The 23,207-nt window shown below is 35.4% G+C and overlaps 1 protein-coding gene across 1 annotated transcript; it reads right to left on the reverse strand.

The window, feature by feature from the left end:
* Nucleotides 1-649: 649 nt before the first annotated feature.
* On the reverse strand, nucleotides 650-22,879 carry LOC118277783 (organic cation transporter protein-like). The gene is made up of 6 exons (XM_050700144.1): nucleotides 22,738-22,879; nucleotides 12,910-13,400; nucleotides 6,466-6,689; nucleotides 5,073-5,256; nucleotides 2,606-2,849; nucleotides 650-2,319 (listed from the first exon to the last, which is right to left on the reverse strand). The coding sequence occupies exons 2-6, from the start codon at nucleotides 13,305-13,307 to the stop codon at nucleotides 1,885-1,887; spliced, it is 1,485 nt and encodes a 494-aa protein (XP_050556101.1). The 5' UTR covers nucleotides 13,308-13,400; nucleotides 22,738-22,879; the 3' UTR covers nucleotides 650-1,884.
* Nucleotides 22,880-23,207: the final 328 nt, after the last annotated feature.

The following is a 23,207-nucleotide window of genomic DNA, read 5'->3' on the forward strand; positions in this document are numbered from 1 at the left end:
TTATTTGTGTGATGTTCATAAAAATGTGCAGTTATTAATTCAAATAAGTACCTACTTGCAGTAAGTATTTTGTTTTATATTATGTTTAATATTTTGTAATTTACTGAAAGGCTTGGTAAAACAATTAATATAATATCGTCAATCCCCGAAGGTGTAGGCAGAAGAACACATTACGGCACGTAATGCCGCTATATAATATACACTCACTTTTCATTATTTGTGTTATAAAGTCCCATGTAATAGGGATGACTCTATTGCCATATACTCGGCTAATTCCTGTCTTCGTGCTACTCCCGACAAATTTTCGAAAAGCTGAAAACAATCCATCGTTAGGTACTTTGCTCAACCCGGGAATCAAAATGAGACCCCTTGCCGGCATGGCATTTTTCAAAATGGACTGCATTATTTTAACTTCTTCAGTCCATAGTGAGTATTTAGGAGAAGTAACCAATATTTTCTATTTACCTGACTTTCGCACGTTAAAATCATACAAACATACATATTATATACTTATATTTAACCTTACTACAAATATAGCAACATTAATTAAATATTATTCTTGTTATTGCAGGCAATTGAAAATTGTAGGTACGTATTGCAATTTGATTGAAATTAAAACTATATAATCTTAATTGATACTAAATTTAACTAAAACTTATCACTTTGTACGATCACGGTTTCAAACTCGAGAACTTAGCTTAGCACTTAGTAATAAGGCACTTTATATTCTTAACGATATATTACACTAACAATTACAACTTAATTATTAATTTATTACTATTTAAATACTAAGTAGACATACTCACTAACATAAGAGAATATTCATGTATGTAGTTGATTTATACCTTGGTACAAAGTTAAATCACTTCAAGAAATTCTTTTTTACGCCAACGTCACGCCTTTTATCCTTGAAGAGGTAGACAGAGGTGCACATTACGGCACTCACTTTTCACAATTTATGTTTTAAGTCCCATGTAACAGGGGGTGATCCAATTGACATATACTGGGCACAATTCCAGACTCCGTGCTACTATTCAGTCATTTTCGAGAAACCGAAAAAACCTTAATAACGTTTTCCCGACCGGGAATCGAACCTGACACCCCTTTTCTAGTCGCACTTGCGATTATATGACCAACGAGGCAGTCAGGTAGAAAAAGAATTTTCCAAGTCGGCTAAAATATTATTATGTATCTATACATATTTGAAAGTGGAATCATAAAACTGTAACTAAGTATTTATACCTGATGTATAAATATCGCTCCTGAAAATGTATTCAGGTGATAATTCTGGTAATAACGAAACGAATAGAACAAAAAATAGTTTCATTATTAAAATGTTAACCGTAGTTGGGGCCACCCGCCGATAATAAGAAAACTCGTTTTTATTTTGTAGTATTCCATTCGTTATCACCAAAATTATCACCTGTATACATTTTCGGAACCAGTCTTTTGACATCAGGTATAGAATTGCAGCTAAATCGTTAAAATATCACATTTATTAACTTATTTATCACAAATCGTATTTCTCACTTAGTTGCTACCTACAAAACGAAATGTATTATAAATGCATTATAATACATTCAGGTTTTTTAATACATTAAATGCATATGATCTTCATATGAGAAAATCATTACTGTATGGATTTGGACAAAAGAATATGTTCATTGAAAAAATATAGGTAGTCTTGTAACTCTAAATACGTTTTAACTACTCCACTTGATGTTATCATTGCTATGTTTATTTCTCTTTCAGCTATTTTCTATAATTGAATCGGACGATAATGTTCCAAGTCCCCACTCGTTTTGTAAACGTAGAACCACACAGTACATGAAAAAAATACGACCACGTCAAAATTGTTCTATCACGTCACCACATCAAACCCACTCAGTCAGTGGTTCTCACATCCTCAATGCTATCTGGTAGACTCCTGCCTTTGGTCTCTGGAAGCAAGAGAGCCACCAGACCAGCTAATATTGGCGTTGTTCCAAATATGGCGGTAGGTAACCAAGGTATGGTTGTCGAAGTGTTGGAGATGAAGGGAGCAGCCATGGAGCCTATCCTCATTGCAGTGGAACAAGCTCCCAGCCCCATATTCCTGAGCACAGTTGGGTAAAGCTCCGAAGTATAGATGTAGATCGTCGCAGCAGCGATAGCAGAACAGCTGACTCCTAAAGTGCCAAGGGTGAGGGTCACAGCGAAGATCTTGGGCACGAAGTACAGGATCACGATGAAGACTCCTTGCATGATGAAGGATATGGAGACGGTGAGTCTTCGGCCGAACTTCCTGATGAGCCAGATCGAGAGTAGATTGGAGGGGAACTGGAAAATAAAGGTTGTTATATTAAAAATTGGTGTTTGAAATCTATGTAAGTCAACGTGGACTGATCATAACCTATAAAGGCACTTTTTAATAGTGAAATATTATTATTCAGAATTTGAAACTGTGCTTCTAAAACATTATATCTTATGTCATATAAATGCTGTAAGCGCGCCGTCCGGGGTGGCGGCGCGCTTACAGCCTTTTCGTATTGATTTCAAACCATAAACGGAGCCATGCCGTTAATGTGTCCAATGATAGGACAGTAGACACATTAGCCATCATTACCTGTATAGCACCAGCCAAAGCTACGCTGATGAAGGGATCGGGACTGGTTTGACTGATGTACTGGTTGAAGCCGAAGAAGATGATGCCGGTGATCACCCACATGATGCAGCAGCAGAAAGTCTTCAACAGCAGGTACTTCTTGAACAGGTCCAGGTAGTTGGGCTTCGGTTCATCAGCTTTAGCTGCGATCTCCTTTGACATCTGTGTTAGCGTTTCTTCGACTTTCGCTGTTGGTCTGTTGTTTCTGTAAATCAATAGGTGGAATGATGATTTTATGTCACAAAGAGGGCTGTTCCTTTATAGGATGATTAAAAATTTTTTTTGAGTAACTTTGATTTTAGGATTAATAATGTAAAGCTTATCTATTTTAATGGATCAGACTGCCTTGTTGGTCGAGTGTTCGATTTCCGGGTAGGCAAAGTATTGCTGGGCTATTTTCGAATTTTCAAAAATCTTTCAATATTAGCTGAGTAGCTGCGGAGTTTGGAATTGTGCCCAGTATATTATGGCAATAGGCTCAACCCTATTACATGGGACTTATAACACTTATAGTAACAAGTGGGTGTATATTGTACAATCGCAGTACGTGCTGCAATGTACACCTCGGCTTGCCCCTTCGGAGATAAAAGGCGTGATGTTTGTTGTTTTTTTATAACACATATCATCTGAAGATTAATTTTATAAATATACGTTCATGATATAAACTTTAGAAGTCAAATATACTCGTGTCACATAACAATTGGTATGATTAATTTCGCGTACACTTGATATCTACTTGGCGAGACTCGGGCCGGGTATCGAACCGGTTGCGAAAGTACCATCCTATTAAGACTTTTTTTGCAACTATAAACTGGTTTTGCGATTCGAATGCTGTTATCTCCATTATATTTGTTACAATAATGTATCCAAGTACAATTTGTAATGAATTAGATGAACAGTAAAATTTGTATTTTTTTTTGCAAAAATATAACTTGAAGTAAAGGCATATCAAATAAAGTAATGTGGAAAGAACGTTTTTGTTTTTTTAAAAACCTTTTATTTTCATTACCACCACCATTTTTTAAGCCAAGTAATATCCCTAAAACATTTTCCTAAGTCTAAAAAATACTATGCTGAAAACCGCAACAAAATCGGTTGAATCAAATGCAAGATAATTGTACACAAACATACATACATAAAAATATCAAACTGAGCACCTCTTTTATTTTAAAGTCGGTTAAAACTAGTTCAATATAACAATTAATTTTGATAAGAAAAGTGCGACGAACTAAGTTGGTTGCTACCTATTTATGTATATCGTTTTAATTCCATACAAATTTTACTGTTAAAAAGAAACATCTGGAAGGCCTAAAAATACATTGTTTCAATATTTAATATCCTTCAATAAATTCAATTATACTCTGTATGCCTTATTACTATGTTAAATAAGGTTCATTATCATAGCACACGTCTGACTTGCAATTAGATGCAATCTTTACGATTTTGCAAATCAAATACAGCCGAGGTTTTTTGTGAGGTATTATAGAAGGATTAACTTTTATCGTATTGTAATTATTTGGACAGTTAGCAGTTATCTTTATTTTATGGCGCGTGTACAATTGTTCTAATTGCTCACTTACTATAAATATCGCCACTTAACCATATTTAAGTCAAAATTATTTATTTATTTCAATTACACCACAATTTCAATTACACCAGCACCCTTAGTGCTTCACGTTGCTTCACGTTGAACGAAATCGATACGAGGTTGCGTTCGGCGCTCTGATTGGTCGGCTCCAATAAACCAACTCTCGTTTCGATTACCTTAAACTCATACTTAAAGGTGATGGAAGGCACTTTTGATCATCAAATAAAAAAAGTATCTGCTCGTTCCAAAGTGTAGATTCCCATAGAGAAGAACGAGCAAGGCACTCCATAGCGTTACTCCTCTTCGATCTCGTTAAACATAAAACAAACTTTTGAACATCGAAGAAAAAAAATTAAAAGCGTCTAAAGAAGCTATTTGCTCGTTCCAAAGTGTAGGTTACTCTAGAAGAACGAGCAAGAAACTATTTCCACCCCATCCTTCAAACAGTAGCTACTTTATTGTCGACAACCCGTCAGACTCCACTTCTTTACTATGTGCCTCTTATACAAAAGATCAAGTTTGCCATAACGCTTGGCAAGCGTTTTGGAGAGTGCAGTTTTATAAGAAACAGATTTATCAAAAAACTGGTGACAAAATGTAATTACTTACCGCCGTACTCGGAGTCGTTCAATGGTTACTTAACCCGGTCCTTAGCAACTGTAGTTCGATACAAAATAGTTACTAAGGAATAGTTTAAGTAATCATTAACCCGTCATAAGCCGAAATGTGGATCCACGTGAGGCACAATGTATTTTCTATTGTTGTCTTATATACAAGGGGTTAAATGTGTCTGAATACGGCAGTTAGTCTTCACCACATCAATCAGCAGCAACTACTTACAAGATACAAGCTCTGGTGACAATATCAGTGGCTTCCTTCACCCTTCCAACGCTGACCAGCCACCGCGGAGACTCGTTCAGCACGAAGAAGTAGCCCAAGTAGATCAGGGGAGGGATGCCCAGCGCCAGCAGGTACGTGTTCCAACTCCTGAAGTAATACGCGAACAGGGGGATCGTCATGTGACCTGGAGTGTTAATTTTGGATTGGTTAGGAAGATTCTTTACGTATTATTATAATTTAGAAATATCAAGTGTAGGAGACCCATGCTTCCGCACGAATGGACTGGTTTGATCGTAGTGATAACACGGCCTCACAGAAAAACCGACGTAAAACAACGCTTATGTGGTGTTTCGTTATGTGAGTGAGGTTACCGGAGGCTCAATGGCTCTACTTCCCAATCCCCAGTGCCTCGACAGCCTTTAAATTCCTAACCCCCAAAAGGCCGGCAACGCAAATGTAATGCAATTGTAACGCCTCTGGTGTTTCAACTGTTCATGGGCGGCGGCGATTGCTTCCCATCAGGTGATCCATCTGGTCATTTACCGGCTCATTCTTTAAAAAAAAAATAACTAAAGGTCAAATTTTAACAACATAGGATGAGTTCTTTTATAATCGAATACGTGCAGATAGAATTTGAATGAAGATTAAAAACAATAATTTTACAAATCACTGTGAAAAATTAAACCTATTTCATTACAGATACTAAATTAGTAATGCATGATAGAGTATTAAAATTGAAGATAAAGGCCACATTTCCTTACTAGTCTAGCGAGGGAAATATCAACAACAAATTGTAAGACCTTCAATTCGATACCCTAATATTGTTAAAATCATCGTTCCGTAAAATATCACTGTTTTTTATGGAATAGGTGGCAAACGACCAGAGGGGTCACAACTGATGGTAAGCGATCAACGCCGCCCATGGAGACCCGCAACACCAGAGAAGTCACAGATGCGTTGGAGGCCTTTTAAAAAGGAGTACGTTTTTTTCTTGAAGGTTTGTTGGACTATGGACCTCCTCTTCTTAAGAGGAGTTTAAAGGCGTGGAGCGCTTGGCAGTTCGTTGGCTTTCTCGACGTTCGAGGAGAAGAAGCGCAGTGACAAATAATAACAACATGACACGATGCCGAGATAACATCTAAGTATTATGTTTCTATTTTAATGTACGTGAGTAACGTACATTAATGGAGAAAAGCTCATTTAGTTTCGAGTCACATTGTAGCCTGCGCGCTGTCGCCGAGTCTGCACACGCTGCTCATGATGAAGAGTCCCTCTGTGACTCAATACTAGTAGATCTTTTCTCCATTAACGTACGTGAGTAAACCATGATTTTTTAGTTAATTAGGATGTTTGTATAATTATGTTTCTACTTAAAAATCAAAAACATACTAACCAATAATGAAAGGTATCTGGAACAGGCATCCAGTGACCTCTCGGTACCTGGGCCCCACGGCTTCCATGACCATCACGAACGACACCACCATGGTGCCGGACGTCGCCAGGCCAGTGAGGAACCGCAGTATCGTGAACACCAGGTAGTTTGGCGAGAATGGCATCGCCAAACCGAAGAGGATCAGGGTGGATATTGCCACCAAGAAAGAGTTTTTGCGGCCATACCTGAAATACATAGAAAGAAGTATGAAGCAGCTGTGCTTTGGTACATCATCATCAGCCGAGAGACGTCCACTGTTGAACAAAGGTCTCCCCCTTAGTCCTTCACGTAGAACGACAAGCTGCCACCTACATCCACTGGCTCCCCGCGATTCTGACAATGTCATCGGTCCGCCTAGTGGGAGGTCTGCCCTCGTTACGCCAATTCGCTAGATTTTTTGTTATTTATTTGATTTTCTTCACGAATATATAATTTCGTGGAATAGTTAATTATATTATACTTACTGCCGCACTCAGAGATACCGTATTTATTGATTACTTAAACTATTTATTAGTAACGATTTTGTATCAAAAACTATTGCTGAGGACTGGGTTAAGTAACCGTACATACAATGGTTCTCTGAGTATGGCAATTAACAATTTTCTCTTGATACCCCAGCAACATGCATTACTTCACATTATATAATATTATTGTGTTAATATTTATGTATATAGGTATATTATGTATAAGATTTTAAACTTTTTTTAATAAGCTAAAACATTCTGGACCTTTTTGATGAAAATTGTTATTCAAAGTTATGACAATATCTAACGTCATTCATATTTGACACTGCGATGGTAGCGCCGTCTGTCGGATCCAATGTAAAACATTCCAAAATCAACAACTACTAATAAATTAAAAACTAATTAAAAAACATTGTCCAGCGGACAAAAAGTGAATCTTAACCATTCTCAGATCCCCTTGAACACACACAAAAAAGTTCATCAAAATCGGTCCACTCGTTTAAGAGAAGTTCAGTGACATACACACGTACAGAAGAATTATATTATAAAGATAATATTAATATTTGTATATAAATTAAGTGAAGGATTTTAAATTAGGCTCAGTACACGATTAGATAACACACAATATAGTATTATGATTGTATTATAATGCACTATCCTTGTTTTCCAAAGGAATGGAAATCTTCATGACTGGAAAACTAGAAGATTTCCATTCTTCAGACCTATTTAAACGTTGTAGACTCAAAACTAAATTCAAATACCTACGTACCTAACACCTACTTAAGGCTCGGTAGTCGCATTTGACGACCACGCAGTAAACCTAATTTATTTTCACATCTAAAACTAGCAGTTTAGCAGACGGATCATGTAAAAAATCAGAACCGTCTATAGACATGGAGTTAACAACACCTGAGAGTTACAAGTGCAATTCCGGCTTTTAGGGATTGTTGATTTGGGGATTGGGGATAGAGAATGGGAGGGATTGGGCAACCTCACTCACAAGGCGAAACACAGAACATTCCTTTTCTTACGGCGGTTTTCTGTTATCACTCCAGTCGAGCCGGCGCATTCGTACCGAAACATGACTCTCCCACGTGAAAAATGTATTTATATACCTAGGTATTATTTATATTTGGGTGTTATATCGACTTATCTTAATCCTGTAACAATACTTACTTATAGTATTGTATTCTTTATTCTTATGACTCTTAAAACTTATTCATAATCTCTTGTTGTCCCAGACATCTCGAGTACATAGATAAGATTTTGCTGATTGTACCTAATAATATAATATTTACCTAATTTTTTTTCACATCGAATCATACGATGTGTTAGTGTGGGAGATAGCATGGAATGCTTCGGCACAAATGGGTCGGCTCGACCGGAGTGATACCACGGCCTCACAGAAAACCGACGTGAAACAACGCTTGCGTTATGTGAGTGGGGTTACCGGAGGCCCAATTACCCCAGTTACTTCCCAATGCTTAGATTCCCCAACAACCCTTACCCCCAAAAGGCCAGCAAACATTTGTAACGCCTTGGTGTTTCAAATGTCCATGGGCGGCGGCGATTGCTTGCCATCAGGTGTCTGTCTGCTCGTTTACCATATTCCATTTAAAAAATAACGATATATTTACATGTATTATTTTAATGGTTGTATATCGAAAGGTCGCTGCTACAATATAAAGAATGTGAAGCAAGTATAAAGAGGAGATGCCGTAATATGGTTGTGCAATATGACCCAAAAAAAGCGGCCCTGCCCAATGATATTATAAGTAAAAAGGTGTAGATAGGTTATAAGCGCTCAGAAAGTGGAACATTTAAATGTGGACAATTGGTAACGTTTTTGTAGTGTGGGACCACTAGATGGACAAAAAAATATAAAGTATAAAACGTAGTTTGTAACGTCTCTGCGCTCCCTTTGTAATGCTTATTCTAAAACCAAAGATGTACTGTGCTACGTTAATTGCAGGTGGATGCGTTTGTATGTCACCAATCATATTAATTGGTACACACATTAGCAATGGTGTCACTGTAGTTAGTAAAATTTTCTTTTTAAAGGGAAATCCAGTTATGACCTCATGGTTTCTTTTTCATTGCTTCATGTACTTTGTAACATCAGCATATAGATGTGTAATTTTTTAAGTATTTAATTTTCCTGTGAAGACAAGTGTTATTATGATTTTTGAATGGTTTTTGTTTAGTTTCTTGTGAAGTTATTTCTTACCTAATTCATTTTAATTGTTTTTTTCATTGTCAATTCGGATCTTTTAATAATGAGGATGAACTACTGGCTTTTGAGTCTTTGTTTACCGAAAAATGGTAAAAAATATTTCCTCAATTAGTTGTTAAATTAATGCTTTATGCATACATAATTATGATATCGTTATGGGTACATAAGTAATTAAAAAATATTAACTTCATCCATTCTTTAACATCACGATTAATATTTGTATAATGTAGCATACTAAACATATCCGGAGCTGCGGACTACCTAGCGGGTTTACCAGGGCTCCGGCTCGACATGCAGACAAATACAACGAAACCAATTTATTTAGAATAGGTATACGAAACAGCAGGACCACTACAAACAAATAATCATACGACTGATAATACTTCTTTTACGATAGTAGCGAAGCGCTCGGCCGATACCCAACCAAATGAATGTAACTATCCTATGTCCTTTCTAAGGTTCTAAACTATATCTGTACCAAATTTCAACCAAATCCGTCAAATAGTTGCGGAGATTAATGGTATAAGCATAGAATAGTGTTCGACGTGATTCTTTAATTTGACATAACTTTTTTATTTATGAACCGATTGACATGAAACAAACACTAAATGTAAATTTAAGCATACCACAATATATTCGTGAAAACCGCATCCAACTCGGATCAGCCGTTTCTGAGATTAGCGCGCATAGACACACAGACAAACAGACAAACAGACAAACAGACAAACAGACAAACAGACAAACAGACAAACAGACAAACAGATAAACAGACAAACAGACAAAAAAAAAGTTAATTACATTTTTGGGTTCGACATCGACATAACAATAACCCCTGCTATTTTTTTTATTTTTATTTTCAATGTACAGACAGCACTTTTCTACGATTTTATTATATGTATAGATATCTTGCATCTAACGGTACATACATATGCATATGTTTATTTAGGCTAACTAGAGAGTATTCTAACTAGTTTAATAGGCTTTATTTTTGTCCCGGTAGATAAAAATATAGCCTATTTATTATTCTGGATTATAATAATCTACCCTGTTGAAATGTTCGTCCCGTTTTGACGTAATTGAGTAACAATTATAGATATATTATTGATAAGATAAGAAATATATACATAAACTCACAAAATATCTCATAAATAAGATTTTTTTATTAGATATGGACGTGTACATAAAAGGGTAATCTTTGGAACCACTACTAGCATTTCGAATTTAAATTAAAAAACATATATTATCCACATAAAATTCACAATAATGATTAGCTTATGCGTAACTAATATATAACGAACATATAGGTATTAAATTCGTAACGAGGTATATCATCAATATTTTTTGTCTCGTGCAGAAATCGAACTCGTGATACAGACATTTAACACAGTAGTAATCTGCAGTAATCGTGTCGATAAAATATAAAAGTAAATTAATATTACCGTTACTAACTAGTGTGGAGATTGCAAATCTATACTGGTTTTATGTTATAACGTAGCATTGTGGTATACGAGCAGAAGAGAACGATCAAGAAACCAGCTTCACCCATGAACAATGAACATCCACCAGAAGAGTAACAAGCGTTCTGCCGGCTAATATCTGAGAGCTTATTACGAGTTTTTTTACGTTTAACAAAGATTCAAGCGTTACCACATACAGCTCTCTAATTGGCCTGTAAAGCAACCCATTACAGGGGTGAATGCAGTAATGTTTCAGTCTCGTTCAACGTAAACCAAATTCGTAATATCTCCCTCTGGTAAGTTCACTCATACGACGAAACAATGCAATCGTTGTTGCATGGCTCTCACGCGTGAAACTGTTTGGAATAAATTTCCTATGCAATGATGATTATTTGATCAAAGAGTTAATGCGGGTGGGAATCGAACCGGCCACACGGTACACAGCAGCCGGTTACCCAACCACTATGCCACACGGGCTATCTTTGTATGTTAATATGTATGTATGTTGCAATACAATTAGTTTTTAATATCTGTAGATATCTGTAGGGTTGCGAGAAACATTAAATTTAATGACTTGACAAATTAATGTTCAATCATATTAGGTATTTGTAGGCATTTTATATCGTACCTGACCTGACTGAGAATCGAATTGCATTAGGTTAACCGTTAATCAAATGTCAATGAACTTAGCAATAAATATCTACCTTCTCAAGTCTTTATTTTTAGTAATGTTTATTTAGGATTTAAACATATAAAGTATTCATCGAATGAATGGCTGCGCTTATCTCCGAAACTGATGCATCAAATGTGATGAGATTTGATAAAATGTACCGTTCTTGACACGATCAGGTGATCATGAAAGCGAAGGTTAAGGTCATACCCTAGCTGACATTGTGGTGTCGTAGTGTAAGATATCGATCTATTGGCTGCTGTTAGCCCTTTAAAAACTCTTATTTCTGTCAGAATTGTAGATTTTGATAACATACAAAGTACCGTACTACACTTGTGAATCGTTATTGTCTTTTTTGAAGGTTAATAAATTAAGACATTAACTTTATTGGCTTAATTATTACGATTTACTTCTTTGTTGTGCGTTTTAATACATACCTATAAATACAAATGCCTCACACCTAGAGCCCCTCTTTTATAGCAAATACTTATAGTCCAGCAGTGAATTGACTTTGGCTATTTATATAACGATGATATATAAAATTATAGTTATTAAAGAAACTTTAGATACATCTTTTCAATTGGGTTGGTTGAGAACACAGAAACAACGCCATCTACTTCAGTTACTGTTTAACAAAGGTACTACTTTATTAGTTTCCAGTTCTTTCATGCGATCATCAAACAATATAATAAATTTAATGTATTTAAATTAATTTGCGTATTAATTGGTTCCACTATAAGAATCTTTAGCAACATCATAACCCATTTCGCCTTTCGGTTTTGAAAATAAACCATCGTGCGCGTATTTCTGAAATCAAAAAGTGAACGCTAGATTTTGGTTTTGTAACATGTTTAACCTATTTTCTGTTTTATAATTGCTTAATACTCATACATCACCTAACTCAGTTCTTTTTTAAATCTCATAAACTAAACCCGAAAGAATTGGAATTGTGTAGTAAGTAAGGACAAGAAGATTATAGCAAGAGAATATTTTGATTAAAGATTACAATATTTTTGTTCATTTACTCATAAAATATACATTTTTACTAACATGATAACTAACAAAATAAATAGTTAATATTAGATTAAGTGAGGAATGTTATCAAAACCACGATGGTAATAAACTATACACACATACATCTAAATGCTCAACATACAGAAGGAAACTAGAGCTAAAATAATATGTTTTTCGTTTAATTAAAAACAAATCAAGGTTTTGAAAGAGGACTTCAAAAACCCATAATTCAACACTGATTTTGAGTTATATCACGAATATTAAAAAAAAACCTTTGTTCTACATTAGGATTTTCTCCTGTGTCATGGGTGCGTTTACAAACATACAAGTTCACATACACATGACACCCAGACTCGTAACAACAATTTGTGGATCACACAAAGAGTTACTCCGTGCGGGAATCGAACCCACTACACGTTGCACGACATCCAAACAATTTGTGGATCACACAAAGAGTTGCTCCGTGCGGGAATCGAACCCGCTACACGTTGCACAGCATCCCAGTCACCGCATAGATATAGAGAATATGGAGAAAGTGGCTCATAAAATTAGGTAATTTTGACTTACCTGTCGGACAAAAATCCAAATATGGTGCTGCCAATCAGGACGCCGACTTGTAACACAGTCTGGTTGAAGCTGGCCAGCCACCGCCGCTCACAGATGAGGTCCCATTCAGACACAATAGTATTATCGAAGGGACTCGTGTCATACTCATATTTACCACAGTCTTTATAACAAGTATTGTTCATTATCTCTTCCGTGTAATTTCCTAGATCCGCACACCTGAATGTGAGGTTCGGTGTGAGAAACAATATCGCCATTTGCACCCATCCTGAACTCAATTTCACTAGCGACACTGATGCAAAGACTATGAGCTGCCATTTTCCAAAATCCCCTAACAAATTCGCTAAACTGTCTTCTTTTTTCGCACTATTTGCCACTTGACTTGTTATTTTGACCACCATGTTTTTTATCACTGTTTTTTTTTTTTTATTTGTATTCGAGCACTTGTTTTTTTTCAAGACGTCCGTCTGCGGCCGCTCTTAGCCTTGTTATGTCTGTTGGGAAGGAGAAATCAAGATGATTATAATTGTATTGATAAAGTTTAACACTTATCTCAATGTTATTGTTCAGAGATTATGTTTTATTAGTGTACGGTTAGTTATTGTGAGTTGTGAGTGAAGTTAGTATCTAATGATATAGGTGTATTGTAATTTAGTCGTTGGTTTCCTAGTTAGTTTATGTAAGGTTTAATTTTAAAATGGGCACTTGTAAAGGTTAATTTGTTTAAGAGAAAGGAATGTGTATTACATACAGCATGCACACATCTTATTTTTTTTTACTTGCAAATTGTAACTACTACTCATTAAAGTGTGGTTAAGTTTATAATATATTTTTAAACATTAATTTAAAACCGGGCCAGAGACGTTACAAGTACGTTGCCGGCCTTTTAGGGGTTAGGAATTTAAAGGGTGTTGAGGACTCGGGGATTGGGAAAATTGGGAAGGGGCGTTGTTTAACGTCGGTTTTCTGAGGCCGTGGTATCATTTCGGTTTTTTGCCGAAGCATGATTCTGCTGCACTTAATTTGGTCATGTGTATAAAGAAGTTTATAGTTCATTTACCGTATAATGGGCATGACAAACATATTTTGACGTTACCATTTTTTGCAAGTGAATACTTTTGGTAGGTTCTTTTATATAAAGCATGTAGATAAGTATAACCGGTTTTGTTTCGCCGATTACTTTTACTAAAATAATCGGTCTCTAATTAAGAGCCTCCGCCAAAGGATCGAATGATTAATGTTCTCCACACAATCCAGTTTAGTTATATAATACTTTTACATCAGTCGTTTGTCAGTCAGTTTCGTAATTAACTAATGTGAGTTTATTTATTTAATACTGTATTTGAATAGGAGTTTGCATTCGATTAAGATTAATTTTTATTTAAATATTTACTTTAGAAGTGTAAGTGAAATCGTAAATATTATTTATTCGCGCCATTTATTGGACGGTCAAAGTATTACTGGTTTTTTTTCGGATTTTCGAAAATTTCTCGGTAGTAGCATGGAGTCTGGAATTGTGTCCAGGATATGGCAATAGGCTCAACCCCTATTACATGGGACTTATAACACAAATGGTAATAAATGAGTGTACAATATATGTATAGCGGCATTACGTGCTGTAAAGTGCACCTCTGCCTACCCCTTCGGGGATAAAAGGCGTGACGTTGTGTGTATGTTAATTGGATAGTTTTTTTTTTTTGAGGGAGGAAAATGATTCAATGACTTCTCCTGCCTTGGGCGAGGTGGGAGAGAGCGTCAGTGTGTGATTTTTAAACCACCGTTCCTACTCCTGCTTTTCGAGCCGGAGCCCCGGTAACCCGCTAGGCAGTCTGCAGCTCTGGAGTTTATTAAATGTAATACCAAATTTTCACCCGTTATATATTTAATCTCTCGTGAGTCTACTCTTAGCCGCATTCATGAACATTAATGTTACATAACGCGACCAATTACGTGTTGGCAAGCGGCAGGCTGCGCGACGTCACCGCGTCTGCGCACACTGCTCATGATGAGAAGTCCCTTTGTGGCTCGAAATTAGTAGAGCTTTTGTACTACAATATTTACATGACAAAACCGTTGTTTTTAGTAAATTTAGATAATCTTTTAATTATTATAAATGCGAAAGTGTTTGTTTATCATTCTTCCACGTCATGACAGAGCGTTTATTACAGTATTATGTTTGTGTCTGAAAATACTTAGTTAAGTAAAGTAAAGTTAGTATTTTACAATATAATCATGTTGTGATAATGAATTGCTTCAGTGATTACATGATAACGTTATCGATGGCTTCTTTACAACAATTGTTATAAGATTACGGTCATAGGAAATTGAGGCTGCATGCCTAATATAGTAGGTATTCCTAGGTTCGAATCTAGTTCATAGACAATTTTATCGTTAATTTAGGTTAGTTCAGAAAGATAGTAGTTGTGTTCAATATACTTGGTATTTATCAGGTTTATGACTATGATAATAATTTTAAAAGGCCAAATTATAAGCAGTAGGCACCATTAAAAGACATTCGCAACACAAGAGGGAGTTACAAGTGCATTGTTGATCTTTTTAGAGGAGGGTATTTAACCTCAGGTAACCTCACTCACACGACGAAACACAAGAAGATTTTTTGTTCAGAAAAAACGACGTCTATGTGTTATGATGTGTAAAAAATATAGTAAGTTGTATATAAATAAAAATGTTTTATATCCTTGATAATTTCCAAATACATATAAAAACAGGTTTTATCTAGACTATGTTGGCAATGAGCCTAGGTACTTATTTATGCTTAGTTATATATGATAGTACCTAATACCTAACTACATATTATATAACACACACATTGAATTACTTCACAAATTAAAATATTTTTCATTATTTCCTTCAAGGATTTCCATAAGAATGCGGCCATTGAATTATTTTATTTCATTATGTAATATAATTAGATATTATTTGAGAATGGTATGTGTAATTTAGTAGATATATAATGTAGGTTATGTACAGTTGTAATTGGACTTCAAGCTAGTTCGAGCCGCTGTGTAGATCGCTTAAGAGTTATCATCATTTTGCCAAGACAAGGTTTGAGCCTTTTTTTTATAACGTCACGCCTTTAATTCTCGAAGGGGTAGGTAGAGGTGCACATTATATCACATAACGCCACTGTACACATTTCTCAATTTATGTTGTAAGTCCCATGTAAGGTGGTGAGCCTTTTGCTATATACCGGACACATTTCCAGACTCCGTGCTACCACTGAGAAATTTTCGAAAAACCAAAAAAAGCCCAGTAATACTTCGCCCGACCCGGGAATCGAACCCTTGCCCGGCAGTCGCACTTGCAACCACTCGGCCAACGAGGCAGGTTCGAGGCTCTTCTTATAATAAAGATATTTTTTTACGAATGGGTATGAATTAAGTTTCTTTTAATATTGATACCTAGTCTCTTTAGTCAAGACACTTTTTTGCTATTTGTTGAGGGCTTTTAAAGTGAATTGTGTATTATATGTAGTACGGTAGTATAAAAAGGTAGTCATTTCTGTTAAGAGAGATTATATATTCAAATTGAAAATATGGTTATGATTACTTAAGCTTGCGAAAATTGTCTACAAATCGGTAGTACGTGAGTGTAGAGGTCACACAGTTTGATTGAGGAAAATTGTGCAAAAATCATTAATGCAACGCACGCCTCGTAAAATCATAAAATAGTATTTAAAACGGCAACTATCGTGACCCACTTAGGTACATGACCATATTGGGATATTACAGAGATTGCATTTGATATTTCCTTAAACTGTGATCAACGATCGAGAGACGGGCAACAGCATCGCTTAGGTTTTTCACTGAGCTAATCCTCTAAAGGATTTTTCAAATGAGCGCCATGTTGCCAACGACATTTCAACTTCTAGAGAGTAGACGACGGCTGCCTCCTTCGACGTTGAAATATCTACCGCAGCCGTCAACGTGTCAACGAATGCCGCCGACGCGTCAACGATTGTTGCCGACACGTGTCAACGGCTGCAATTACTTCTGCCATTGGCAACACGCCATTCGTATGTAAGAGCTCCTAGGTTTAGGTTTTATCCCCCAAACTGCTGCCATATGTGGCGATTATGGCAAAGCCTCTAATTAGAGAGCTCTTCGTTCAGTAGTATATGCTATTCCGTTTCAAAATGATCAAGATGATGTTGACTATGATGAGTTATATTAGTCTCAGTTTTTGTGAGCTTGCTGTTAGACCTAATGGCGTGATGTTGACCTTCCATAATAACAAATTGGTTATTAGCATGTAAATTATTGGTAATTTCAGAGATTCGTGCATTTATAAATATTACTAGTTTCTGCCAGCGGCTTCGTCGACGTTTCTGTGGGATAAAAGTAGCCTAAGTAAGTGTCATTCCAGACCATAATCTACCCCTTTTTATCACAATCCTTTCAGCCGTTTTGACGTGATTAAGTAACAAACATACTCACAAATTGTCGCATTTATACTATTATTAAGTTTACCCATATGTTTTTTATTACCTAATTGGCTCATTCATACATAATATGATGCAAATATTCAGACGTTTTCCTCACGTGTGCTGTTGCACGTGTTTTAATTCACGAGTTTAATTATTGAGAGAATCACGTGCATACACATGCCAAATGTGTGAATTTTCAAAACTTTTTGTTTTTGTTTTTTGTTAATGTAAAATGTGTTTAGGTGTTAAATAAAAGCATTGTTTGACATGCTCATTACAGTATCTACTAAATCTAATTACTTTAACAATTAATTAAAAAAGTGCATTTGAAATAATGATATGCAGTTTTGTAGACACCTTAAACGGGTCACAAAAAATCTACATTAATATTATAAACTGAACTTTTTTGTTTGTTTATCTGAACGCGATAATCTCCGGAGTTACTGTTCCGAATTGAATAATTCTTTTTGTTTTGTATAGTCTATTTATTAAGGAAGGATAAAGGCTATAAAACATTAATCTACGATCAATAGAAGCCGTGTAAAGCGGGTAAAACCGCACGGGAATAGCTAGTAAGATATACATAAAAGTTCACAGTGCAGAAACTAACTACTTACTATCTATTAACATACCAATCGACTAAGGATTGGGGATTACCCATACCCACTTTGCTTTCCTATACTATATTATGATATTTAAGATTCATTTTACTGGTATTCCATGGAATCAGCAACCGGATCTTAAATACTTAAAATCATAACAGAAAGGAATCCTGACGTCTCTCTAGAGATATACGAAAAAGAAGTTCCTACATGAGTTTTTTTTTGTATTTTGTGTCAGTAGTACCAATTTTTTGTCTATTATAATAATGATTATTTAATACTATATTCGATAGATTCTAATTGTAATTCTATGTTCAGTTGTATCTCAATTTCATATAATTATAAAAATGTTAACTGGATTTGTAGCAACTTGGCAATGTATTCAAAAGTCAATAATTTTGCATGCCGTAAGGCAAAATGTATCGGGACTCTACATAAGTTACATAACATCATATCTGTTACCTACATTTTTGGCAAATAAATAATTTATTTCTTTCTACTTTTAATTGGCGGTCTTATATGACACGATGTATTGAATGAAGTGTGATAATCATATTTTAGAAGATAGAGCTAAAAATATCAGTTTTATAGGCATTAGTCATCTTGTAATATCGCTATGTAAATTTATGGACTGCCACACAGACCAGTTTGCTAAAATTATACTGATTGGTTTAGAACAAGATTTGCTAATATTGTCGGTTTTATTTTTATGGTCAAGCGCAGTGGTTTTTGCAACAATTTTACAATATCACCTTGGATTCGATTAACATGAGTAACACGTCACATGTGATTGCTAAAATTGTCTATAGTTTAGTAATATACAAAAATATTATGGGTAGATGTTGTAAATAAATTTTATTTTTAGATAGTGTAGTCTGCATTTGTTGTTTCGTGGATTAAGGAATTACCTACATAGTTGTTTTAATTGTTTTTATAGTCCATGGATGCAGGTGGCGACTTGTCGTTCTACGTGGAGGACCAAGGAGGAGGCCTTTCTTCAGCAGTGGACGTCTCTCGGCTGATGATGATGATGATGAATAGTCCATGGTATGATGCAGGTACGGACAATTATTAAAACATGATGTGGTTATTAACCTGCGATGCCATTATGAACAGTCGTGTTTCTGACCACGCAAAAAACAAGGTAGGATCAACCTGTTATAGACGACCTGATAAAGGTCCACTGAATTACCGGGGAGTTACCGGGGCTCCGGGTCGGCTCGAAGAGCAAGAGCAGGAGTAGGAACGGGGTGGTTTTTAGTCAGTAAGAGCCTGACATTCCGTCTCGCCTGACCAAACGCGGGAGAAGTGATTGGATGATTTTCCCCTCTCAAAAAAAAGGGAATAACTGGATGCTTATAATCAGTCTATCTGAAAGTCATCAAGGGAGGCTTATGTTCCGCAGTAGACGTCTTGTGGCTGAAATAATGATGAAGATCAAATTTATAGTTTTTGCCTTATTGTTACAAAAACACTTTAGTTAGTATATTTTAATTCTTTATTTACTTTAAGTGTTAAAGTATTTTTATCAACATTCTACGTGTTAATTGTATTTAAACTACGGTGTTAATCGTAAAGATCATAAAGGCCTTATCTCTGAGGTCCATGAAGGTCAAACAATAATGACCTCTCGTACTTTTGGTACTATTTGAGGTTAAGGACCAGCATTCATTGTTTTATATCAATGCACTTGCGTAAGTTACGTAATTTTAAAGTAAAGTACAGTTGAGACGAAAAATGTGCGAACATGTTTTAAAAATAAATAATAAAAATTGTAGTTAAGTAGGTCTTTTAATTTCTTGTACTTTGATTTTAATTTATTATTTTGTAATTTTCTTTTGTCCTTTCCTTTTTCTTATTATTAATTAATGAAAGCTATAAAATGGTCATAACGCACATTTGTGACAAGGTCATTATTTATTATTGTGCGCAGTAAGTAGCAATTTCTTATAATCCTTTACCTGGTGCTCGTATTCTAAAGGGAAATAGAAAATTAAAAGATGTACAAATAATCACTAGGTAATTATATAAACTGACGAAGCAACAATCATCACCGTGACCATTGTAGAGTACATTAGATTTATACGAAACATAAAAAAATAAGCAATGGTATATCTAAAAAAGATAAAGGATGCTAAAGACGTGATGAAGTCTGAACAGAAATCAAAGGAAAAGACAAACTCCACGAACTCTTGCTTCGTGCCCTTGACATTTTTTAAGGAATAGGGGGCAGACGGGTCACCTCATGCTAAGCCATCAGCGCCATCCATGGACACCCGCAACACCAGACATTTTTAAAAGGAATACGCTCTTTTCTTGAAGGATTGAAGGTCGTGTCGTAATAAAATTGTAATCTAATATTAAAAGTTCCACATAATAATCACCATAAAGTAACCATGCTTGTACTTTTTTACTTGACTGTACATAGAATTTTAACGTGAACCTTGCAAAGGGATTGGGTGGTCTATGAAATAATAATAGCTGTAGTAAAATTATCATTGAGCGCTAGAGGTCAGTAAATGTGTTTGGGAAATAACTTGATGGCAACAAATTCTAGACATTTAAGTTTTATTAATGTTTCAATTATTAAATTCTTAAGGTAATTGACTATATAATAATTTTAAGTGCGACTGCTGAGTCTGGGTCGTTCTGGATGAAGTTTTACTGGGCTATTTTCGGTATTTTTCTATAGTAGCACGACGTCTGGAATTGCTGGGCTTATTTCGATTTTTCGAAAATTTCTCAGTACTAACACGGAGTCTGAAATTGTGCCCCATATATAACAATAGGTATTAACATGTAATAACATGGGACTTATAACACAAATGGTCAAATGTGGGTGTATGTTGTACAGTGGCATAACGTGCGGTAATGTGTACGAACAACAATTAACGAATATAATAAATTAAAACATTTTAACCTGGGTAAAATTACTCGAGTGACATAGGTAACATTCCGTTTCAATGCAATTTACTCGAGGTAGTCAAGCCTTTCACCTGTCCTTTACTTTCAGGCCATTTCATGTATTTTCGTACAAAGTTTTATTTTAAAATTCATCATTATGATTATCGATCGGAAGGCGTACGCTGGTCAACAGGATTTAATCCGGAATATGTGGGACCTAACCGTAGTTCTAAAGCGTCTATTATTACCCGACTGTTTTTGAAACAATGTGTTGATAAATTCTCAGTGGAGTGGTGGTCTGCAACCCCACACCTATCTTTCCCTTAAATTCCTAACCCCCAAAAGGCCGATAGCCCACTTGTATCACCTCTGGTGATTCGGGTGTCCATGGGTGGCGGGGATTGCTTACCATCTGGTGATCCGACCAGTCGTTTACCGGCTTATACCATAAAAAAACTATTTGGCATGCAAAAGACAATTACCTGGATGGAACAAACGTAAGTATTGTGTGGTACATAATGTACGATGCACAAAGATGAATATAACCATTCATCTTTTAAAATAACTAACTGTGTACTGAGTATTTTCAAGGATATTGTCATGTTAATTGCTGTTATTTAGTTTGAAAAATATTTCAAAAGATTTCATACACTTGTGAGATACTGTAACCAATATTAACAAAAAATGTACGCCTGTAAGATGACTTATGTAAGATACTTCAAAATACTAACTCCGATATGTATTTAACGACCAAAATCCTATTTCATGACAACATACTTGTAACATAAATATCTGCATTTCAGTCACGTTTTTCATACAATCTTGAGTGAGAGAAAATCCTACATCTGTTGGCTTATTATTTTATCAATGCTGATTATCTTTCTAGGAAAAAAAGGTCATTGCCTTGGAGAGATTATTATCAGACAGTTTTATACATATACATATGTATCTACTTATGTATATTTATTTTGAAACAGAAAAGCGTGACAAAGAAAGTAATAATTGAAATTGTAGATCAGACATCAGACCACCACAGTTGGGGCCCAGTAGGGCTGATGCCTGATCCGAAGCTACGTAGCGGGTTCACCGGGACTGCAGCACGAGAAGGAACGGGGGTGGTTATTAGTCAGTAAGGGTCTGACACACACTCTCGGCTCACCCAAGGCGGGAGAAGTTAATGGATGATTTTCACCCCTCAAAAAATATGGTTCAAGTTAGTTGAACCGTTTGATTCCCGATATTAGAAATGCTAGAAAATAGTGTATAAAATTCTGTCTACCTTTTACTTTGAGTTATAAAAAGCGTCATATTACATTATGAGTTTTCATATTATTTGTAGTATACGTACTGGAATGTTTATCACATTACTATTTTAAACGCCAGCCATAAAATGAAGTAGACACTTCTTTATCAACCACTAATTCAAACGTGAGGCCTTGGAATCTGCAATTTTGTATGTTATTAACGAGCCTATGAGGTAGTCTATTTAAATATCATACAGGTATTAGGAGTTGAATAAATATTTTATCTTTGATCAAAAGACGCATTGTTTTGTAGGATATTTTTTTATATAATTATATTTGATGGGTCGACGTTTGGCCGCTATCTCGTCTGGTGGTAAGAGATGATGCGGCCTACGATGGAGCCTATGGTGGCCTCAAATGACTTTTCCAGCCTTGGATGAGGCGAGAGAGAGGGTCAGACTTTTACTGTTTTCACAATTTTGTGGATAGGTGACTATTAAAATAATGGTTCTGTAAAAATCTCAAAATAATTTAAATAAATCTCAAAATAATTTATTTTTAATAGAACAACTTTTCCATAATGAATTCACATACTCGCACATATAACACAAAGTATTTAAAACTAGGTACCAACCTTATGTCCGTGTTAATATGTCATGTTTCACTAAACAAAACTATATTTTTTTAATTCAATTTCTAAGCACGACCACTTCTCAAACTGACAAACAATATACTGAGAGGAAAATGAACGAGTTGCGGTACAAGTCAGAAATTAGTATGTATGCAAAATAACTGGATTCTTAAGTGTTGTAGGTATTAATGGTATTACACTTCAGCTAGTCATATTAGCATATAACGTTATTTATATAATTGTCTATTTGTTTGTTCATAATAATATACACACTCATATAACCTTTTTATAAAAAAAATAGTTTAGTGATAATAAAAGATAATTGGAGAGTTCTGGAGACGTGATTAATAAAATCTTCTGTAAATCATATGATTTACTTATATTTATTTATAATTTTATTTATAATTTAGAAACTAGATAATTTAAACAGTTTTTAGATAATAATTGTATGTTATGGCTTATACTGACGTTAC

Source organism: Spodoptera frugiperda, chromosome 18 (assembly GCF_023101765.2).
Source record: "Spodoptera frugiperda isolate SF20-4 chromosome 18, AGI-APGP_CSIRO_Sfru_2.0, whole genome shotgun sequence".
NCBI lineage: Eukaryota > Metazoa > Arthropoda > Insecta > Lepidoptera > Noctuidae > Spodoptera > Spodoptera frugiperda.